The following is an 8634-nucleotide window of genomic DNA, read 5'->3' on the forward strand; positions in this document are numbered from 1 at the left end:
CACATGTCAAAAGATCAGATATGTATCAGTTTCAGGAGCACATATCCAAGTGTCCTGGGTCACATTTGAAAAATTCAGATCTGTGTGGTTCAGACTGACATTAAAAGATCAGATACAGGAACATAGAGACAAAAAATCAGATTTGGGTCACTTCAGGCTGCAGTCTGAACGCAGCCTTATTCTCTGTTTTTTTTTTTGTTTTTTTCAAATACAAAATTATAAAAGAATCAGCGACTTGAGACGGAGCAGCTCAAGAACGTACAGAAAAATCCCACACACCGTTTTATTTGCAAATTGGACAAACAAAAAAAATTGTAGCAGTAATAGTAGTAATAGTAATAGTAGTAGTAGTAGTAATAGTAATAATAGTAATAGTAATATAAATAGTATAGTAGTAATAATAATATAGTAGTAGTATAGTAATAAGTAATATAGTAATAGTAATAGTAGTAGTAGTAGTAATAATAATATAGTAATAGTAATAATAATAGTAATAGTAGTAATAGTAGTTTTTTTTTTTTTTTTGCCTGATGTAGATCTAGTGCAGAAACGTTGTACAGTTTTGTCCTAATAAATCTCTCAGTTTATAAGTTTTACGGTGTGTGGGATTTTTCTCTATCCTCAAATACAGAATTAAAATTCTATGGTCATATGACCCCTGATCCCCTCCATCCCCCTCTCATCCAGAAGGGAAGAGTCTGTGAGGTGTTTGTCGCTGAGCTGTGTTCTCTCTGTTGTTCCAGAGTGACACACAGTCACACTGAGCCTCCTAGTGGCCAGAGTGAGACATGACCTCTGATGATGACAGTACTGGGCTTGTCAGGCTGGTGTCACCTAGTGTCTCCTCTCAATTTCTCTCCAGCGAATAGGTCAAGATGTTAAGGAATCACTGGTTGGACCCAAATATACAGAGGGAAAAAAGTATTTATTTCACAAAAATAGTCTTGGCGGGGGGATAGATTCCAGGGGAGGCAGGACGGGTCCGGGTCGGCTGCAGATGGGAGGCTGACCGGAGGCTTACAGAAACTGGTGGGGACGGGATGAGGCTGGCTCCAAATGAAGTGCTGGGGATGGGACAAAAAAACAGGTAAGCATCAAAAAGTCTCTGGAATTCTCAAAAATCTTAAAAAGCCTGAGTAGTTCACCAGTGGGATGACGGAACAATCTGGCACTGGAGAGCAGGTCAGCAGGTCTTTTATTGTACGAGATGATTACTGATGAAGAACAGGAGTGGAGCTCAGCAGGTGCATGATTGGGCCCCGCCCAGGAAATGCCAAACAAGGTAAGTAAATACAGAGAGAGGGAGCAGGGAGAGGAGGGGGAGGAGGAGCAGGGAGAACCTCACACAAGAATCAAAAAGCACTAGACGGTTTGCAAGAACCTCAGAAGTTGTAGACGTCACACCGGCCAATCAGCGAAGAGACAGACATTCTGTGTTGGCAACGATTCCCGAGATCAAGGATTTAAAACCGGAACAAAGAGAATGTTTGGTGAATTTTATCAAGGGGAAAGACGTTATTGTCCTTCTTTTTTTTTTTTTTTTTTTCAAATATACAATGTAATATACAATGGTTTAAACAAAAACATTGCTGGAGGGTTAAGAGTTCATATGCTCACAAGGCTCGATCAGCGCAATTACTAACACACACATGCATCACAGTGTAAATATATAAATGTGCATGTACAAATGTAGAAAAGTAAATAAATACATTCATATTTCAAATTCCATACAAAGTGCTTTTGTTTTCAAGGCTTTGGGATTTGTGCAGTAATTTAGAGAATTTACATAAGAGGACAAAAGGGACTGAATCATGACAAATGTGGGTTTCTGACTAGAAAATTTACAGCAATGAATATTAAACTTTGATAGGATTAGGATTAAATTCAACACATATATTTTTTTAGCAGGAATTTTTTCTTCAAAGACACCAAAAAGGACATGTTTTATATTAAATTGTAGGTTTGTATCAAGCTTTCTATTCACTAACAAAAATATGTCATTCCAAAAGATTTGAGTGTATGAGCATTCCCAAAACATATGGGTGACCGTTTCTTCAATGACAGAATGAGCAAAGATGATCTATGTTTAAGCGACATTTTGAGACGTTATTGTCCTTCTTCCTTCGGGATTTGGAGCATTACATACGTCACGACCAAACAGCAGCGATTGGTTAAATAAAGAAAGAACCCACCTACCGTCGAGCGAACGAATCCTAATGCTGCGAGGTCACACAGTTTCTACGAAGTGAAACCGGCTGAGAGACGGTGGGAGACACACAGGTGGCTCGTCGTACATCATAAAGCAGAATTTTCCGTGTGGGCTGTGTCGTCCCAGAGCTGCTGGTGAAAGCCCCTGGTACAGTTGAAATGCAAAACTGTGTGTGGTTTGCAGTCTGGTCGACCTGAGTGTCTGTGGTTCTGGTGTTATGTGGGCACGATACGAGGACAGGAGGAGAATGACAGACTTTCAGACTCTTTCCTGCACCACATTTTAACTCTGAGCAGTTCTAGTCCAGATCTGACACGGGCTTTGTAAATGTTGTAAATGTTGTAAATGTTGTAAATGTTGTAAATGTTGTAAATGTGGAACAGAAGATCATGAGTCGTTGGTGGAAAGTTTGTTTTAAATCATCTCAACACAAACATCTCCTCATGAAATACTTTACACATTTCTCCAATGTGTCGCTTGCAGTGTTGGGAAGGTGACTTTTAAAATGTAATCCCCTACAGATTACAGATTACATACACCAAAATGTAGTTTGTAACAGAATCCATTAAATTACTTACAGTGAGTAATGTAATCTGAATACTTTGGATTACTTGATTTGCTGTAGAGAAGCAAAGACGAGGAAATCTTCACATAAGAAGTTTTATCTGCTAAAAGAAAATAAAAAAGCCCAGATTTTACTGAACCAAATTAAAAATATTATTGATAGAAAACGAGGAAACACGGTCCACGCAGCAGGATTTAGTCCTGTTAAATCCTGTTTGAGACCTGGTTTAGACCTGGTTTAGACCTGGTTTTAGTTCTGGTTTAGTTCTGGTTTAGACCTGGTTTAGCCCTGGTTTTAGTTCTGGTTTAGACCTGGTTTAGACCTGGATTAGACCTGGTTTAGACCTGGTTTAGACCTGGATTAGACCTGGTTTTAGTTCTGGTTTAGACCTGGTTTAGACCTGGATTAGACCTGGTTTTAGTTCTGGTTTAGTCCTGGTTTAGACCTGGATTAGACCTGGATTTAGTTCTGGTTTATACCTGGATTAGACCTGGTTTAGACCTGGATTTAGTTCTGGTTTAGACCTGGTTTTAGACCTGGTTTAGACTTGGTTTGGACCTGGTTTTAGTTCTGGTTTAGACTTGGTTTGGACCTGGTTTAGTGTCCGACAATGAGTGGAATTACTGGAAAAAAAAAAAAGGATTTAGCCCGAAATGTGAAAACAGTAAAATCCCTCTGTGTAATCCATTTATTTCAACAAAGTAACTGTAATCCAATTCCCACTCACTGAAACAGTAACTGTAACTGAATACAGTTACTCATCATTTGTACTCTGATTACATAACTCTGGTACATGTAATCTGTTACTCCACAACACTGGTCGCTTGAATTTGAAACCATGACTCCGAGGTGTTGTGCCTCACTCAAGAACAGAATTGACCCGGTTATTTAAATTACTGACACACGGTTTGGAAAAACATCAACACAAAGTTCTGGTTAAACTTCATGCTCCAGCTGCTGCAGTTTGTACTAAATTCACCAAAACCTGACGAGGAACAGTCGAGTGTGAATTATATTTAAACACCACACACACAGTTAAGTCTAAAAACTATTCATTTTGTGTTTAGTTTTATGTTAAAGGTGCACTGTGGAACTTTTCTGGTGGATGTCTGCTATAAGCTCGTTTCCATGGAGATATTATTGGTTTGCCTACAGTTTTTCAATGACAGGTGTTTTAGTGTTCAAAAATACTCTGAAAAACACACTCTCCTACAGTGAGTAGTAGTAGCAGTAGTAATAGAAGTAGCAGTAGAAGTAGCAGTAGTAGTAGTAGTAGAAGTAGTAGCAGCAGTAGCAGTAGTAATAGTAGTAGCAGTAGAAGTAGTAGTAGTAGTAGAAGTAGCAGCAGTAGTAGCAGTAGTAATAGTTGCAGCAGTAATTGTAGCAGTTGTAGCTGTAGTAGCAGTAGCAGTAGTAGTAGTAGTAGCAGTAGTAGTAGTAGTAGTAGTAGTAGTAGTAGCAGTAGTAGTAGCAGTAGTAGTAGCAGTAGTAGTCGCAGTAATAGTAATAGTAATAGTAGCAGTAGTAGTAGCAGTAGCAGTAGCAGTAAGTAGTAGTAGTAGTAGTAGTAGTAGCAGTAGCAGTAGCAGTAATAGTAGTAGTAGTAGTAGTAGTAGTAGCAGTAGCAGTAGCAGTAATAGTAGTAGTAGTAGCAGTAGCAGTAGCAGTAAGTAGTAGTAGTAGTAGTAGCAGTAGCAGTAGCAGTAGCAGTAGTAGTAGTCTCCTACAGTAAGTGAGCTCGCCTCTCCACAGGTCTGATGTGTAACGTGACCTGGAGGCACCGCAGGCTGGTCTCCATGGAAACAGATCAAATGAAGAAACAATGCCACACTGAGGAACATTCTATCTAAACAAAGCGATAACATTTCCATGAAGACGAGCAGCTGGATCTGGATCTGGATCTGGATTTGGATCTGGATTTGGATCTGGATCTGGATTTGAATCTGGATCTGGATCTGGATCTGGATCATTTTTCGCTCCAGGTATCGTCGTCTGCTCTGGAGACTGAAGCAGCACAAACCGTTTCCGCACCTGGACCACCGCCTGCGCCCGCTCCGACCCGAGGAGAGAGGAGACGAGGAGGAGAACGAGGAGGAAGGACAGAGGGAGGAGAGAGAAGAGAGGGAGCAGCAGGCGGGAGACAGAGAGGAGAGGGAGGAGAGGGACGTCCCGGTCCTGAACCGCCTGAGACGGTCCAGCGCCGGACGAAGCTCAACACGAAAAATGTGGAAGGCAGCTCAACAGGTAAAAAAAAACAACATCAGAGAGAAGAGGAGAAGGTTAGAAGGTCAGAGGAGAAGGTCAGAGGAGCAGAGGAGAAGTCAGAGGAGTCAGAAGGAGGAGAAGGTCAGAAGGTCAGAGGAGCAGAGGAGAAGGTCAGAAGGTCAGAGGAGACAGGTCAGAGGAGAAGGTCAGAGGAGCAGAGGAGAAGGTCAGAAGGTCAGAGAGCAGAGAGAAGTCAGAGTCAGAGAAGGTCAGAGAGAAGGTCAGAGGAGCAGAGGAGAAGGTCAGAAGGTCAGAGGAGCAGAGGAGAAGGTCAGAGGAGCAGAAGAGATGGTCAGAAGGTCAGAGGAGATGGTCAGAAGTTCAGAGGAGCAGAGGAGAGGATCAGAGGAGCAGAGAAAGAGAGGAGCAGAGAGAGATCAGAGAGCAGAGAGAAAGTTAGAGGAGCAGAGGAGAAGGTCAGAGGAGAAGAGGAGATGGTCAGAAGGTCAGAGGAGCAGAGGAGAAGGTCAGAGGAGCAGATCAGAAGGTCAGAAGGTCAGAGGATTACATGTGTACCTTCTTCTTTTTTCATCTTTTTTCAGAATTCTCGCTTCACGAAGTCGGACTTGAACCTGCTGCAGTTGATCAAAGCTGGAAAAGAAGGAGTTTTCTACAAAGCTCGAATGACCAGAGGAACCTGCAAAGGACACAACATGGTCACCTGCAAGATCAGCAAAGAAGGTCACAGTAAATCACAGTTTTACAACAGTTAAAGCTGCACTGTGGAACTTTCCTGGTACTTTTCTCCATGGAGATGTTATTGTTAATGTATTTTTATTCATCATTAATCATAACTGTTGTGTAATTCAGACAAATACTGGGTCTTGTTTACATTATGGTTGCTAGGTAACGGTTATGGAATATTCTCAATTAAAATTAGGAAAAACTCGGCCAGAGTTTTAAAAGTGAAATGTCAGATTGTAAATGTGTTTTTTTTTTTTTTTTCAGGAGTTCGGGTGAAGCACGTGGAGACTGAAGTGTCCATCATGAGGAAACTGGTCCATCACAAGAACATCCTGCAGCTGCTGGACTGGAACACAGCAGAAGGTCAGACTCATCGCCACGGCAACACAACACATCAGCACTCCAGCTTTAGTCAGGCTCAGTCACCACGGCAACAGAAAACATCAGCTGTAGTCTTATTTTCTTATTTTATTTATTTGTAAAGGGACAGTACATATTAATGAACATTAAAAATGTAAATATGTAAAGATTAAGTGGTTATGCTGCGTTGGTTTATCTGTCCGTCTCCCACTCGGATCTAAGATGTGACGTCATGTCTGCGCTTCAACCGTTTTGTTAGGTTTTGTTTGTTCAACTCGAAGAAAAAAATGTGGACGCCACCGAAAAACTGTTGTTGTTTTAACATCGGTTGAGTTTCAGGCTCCAAAATAAATCTGCTTCAACTACAAAACCTCCAGGAAGAATTCAATATAAATAGAAAAATTCAATATAAATAGAAAAATTCAGTATAAATAGAAAAATTCAATATAAATAGAAAAATTCAGTATAAATAGAATAATTCAATATAAATAGAAAAATTCAGTATAAATAGAATAATTCAATATAAATAGAAAAATTCAGTATAAATAGAATAATTCAATATAAATAGAATAATTCAATATAAATAGAAAAATTCAGTATAAATAGAATAATTCAATATAAATAGAAAAATTCAGTATAAATAGAATAATTCAATATAAATAGAAAAATTCAATATAAATAGAATAATTCAATATAAATAGAAACATTCAGTATAAGTGAAGTGAAAGTGTCGGTGTCACGTGAGTCGAACATTTTGGACCATGAACAGGAAATGGACTAAAAACATGAGTGACACGAGTACAGCACAAACAGACACTAATACAGACACAGTAAAGTACTGCAGTAATACAGACACAGTAAAGTACTGCAGTAATACAGACACAGTAAAGTACTGCAGTAATACAGACACAGTAAAGTACTGCAGTAATACAGACACAGTAAAGTACTGCACAGTAATACAGACACGCAGTAAAGTACTGCAGTAATACAGATGCAGTAAAGTACTGCAGTAATACAGAACTGCAGTAATACAGTAAAGTACTGCAGTAGTAAAGTACTGCAGTAATACAGTAAATACAGTAGTAAAGTACTGCAGTAATACAGACAGTAAAGTACAGTAATACGTAGTAAAGTACTGCAGTAATACAGATGTAGTAAAGTACTGCAGTAATACAGACGTAGTAAAGTACTGCAGTAATACAGACAGTAAAGTACTGCAGTAATACAGACGTAGTAAAGTACTGCAGTAATACAGACGTAGTAGTAAAGTACTGCAGTAGTAATACAGACGTAGTAAAAGTACTGCAGTGCAGTAATACAGACAGTAAAGTACTGCAGTAAACAGAGTAGTAAAGTACTGCAGTAATACAGACGTAGTAAAGTACTGCAGTAATACAGACGTAGTAAAGTACTGCAGTAATACAGATGTAGTAAAAGTACTGCAGTAATACAGATGTAGTAAAGTACTGCAGTAAAATACAGACGTAGTAAAAGTAATACAGACGTAGTAAAGTACTGCAGTAATACAGACAGTGCAGTAATAGTAAAGTACTGCAGTAATACAGATGTAGTAAAGTACTGCTAGTAAAGTACTGCAGTAATACAGATGTAGTAAAGTACTGCAGTAATACAGACGTAGTAAAGTACTGCAGTAATACAAATGTAGTAAAGTACTGCAGTGACACGAGTGACTGAAATTGTCTTTTAAACCATCAAAGCTCCAAACAAAATGAAAACTCTTCATTAAAGCGGCACTGGGCTCAGACATCACAGATTCTGTTTTCTATATTCTTTGTTTGACTGACCGGTTCATTTAGAATTACAAAATAAACATATTTAATCATTTGACCTCATACATGGACTAAAACTGCATTACTTTTATTTCAGAGGTGTTTTTTTGTCTGTCAGCGTCACTTTTTCATTGTTTGGTCAAACATAAACTCTTCCCTGAGTCTGAACAGCTCGTCAAAACAATGAGATTTACTGATTTTTATAAACAAATACAATTAATATTATGCAGAATTGAGTTTAGTATTTTGGCCTCCACAATATTTTCTGTTTTTCATGTGGCCCCATGGAAAAAATAATGAGCCACCCTGCTGTATCTGAATCCTCGGTTCTGAGTTGCGCCGTCTGAGGAAAAGAGGCGTGTCTGTTCGTGTTCAGACTCAATCACCACGGCAACAGAACACATGATCACTCTCTAGCTTAAGTCAGGTTCATCGCCGCGGCAACAGAACCGGATGTTTTGTGTCTCTGAACTGATTCTGGTTCTGATTCTGATTCTTGATTCTTGACTCTGTTTGTGTTTCGTTCCCAGAGCCGTTCGTGCTGATCCTGGAGTTCGTGAGCTACGGAACGTTACGGACTTTTCTCCAGATGAACCGACAGACTCTGACCTCTGACCCCGACCTGCAGAGTCTGCTCACCATCGCCTCCTACCACATCGCCCTGGCACTGCAGCACCTGCGCTTCAAGAACGTAAATACAACCTCTTTAACCTGTTCCATCTGTTTAAATGTTTGTGCTGAAACATTTACGTGACAAATGG

General features: G+C 39.7%; 1 protein-coding gene across 1 annotated transcript in view; it reads left to right on the forward strand.

Moving 5' to 3' along the window:
* The first annotated feature begins 1040 nt into the window (after nucleotides 1-1040).
* Nucleotides 1041-8634, forward strand: part of si:ch211-167j9.5 (tyrosine kinase receptor Cad96Ca) — a 14528-nt gene continuing 6934 nt past the window's right edge. The window contains exons 1-5 of the mRNA XM_055166720.1: nucleotides 1041-1087; nucleotides 4757-5018; nucleotides 5582-5720; nucleotides 5988-6086; nucleotides 8404-8564. Coding sequence (XP_055022695.1) covers nucleotides 1041-1087; nucleotides 4757-5018; nucleotides 5582-5720; nucleotides 5988-6086; nucleotides 8404-8564 — 708 coding nt within the window. The remainder of the gene's footprint in view (nucleotides 1088-4756; nucleotides 5019-5581; nucleotides 5721-5987; nucleotides 6087-8403; nucleotides 8565-8634) is intronic.

The sequence above is a fragment of the Boleophthalmus pectinirostris genome, unplaced genomic scaffold (assembly GCF_026225935.1).
Source record: "Boleophthalmus pectinirostris isolate CB_2022bp ecotype Guang Dong unplaced genomic scaffold, ASM2622593v1 HiC_scaffold_9, whole genome shotgun sequence".
Lineage (NCBI taxonomy): Eukaryota > Metazoa > Chordata > Actinopteri > Gobiiformes > Gobiidae > Boleophthalmus > Boleophthalmus pectinirostris.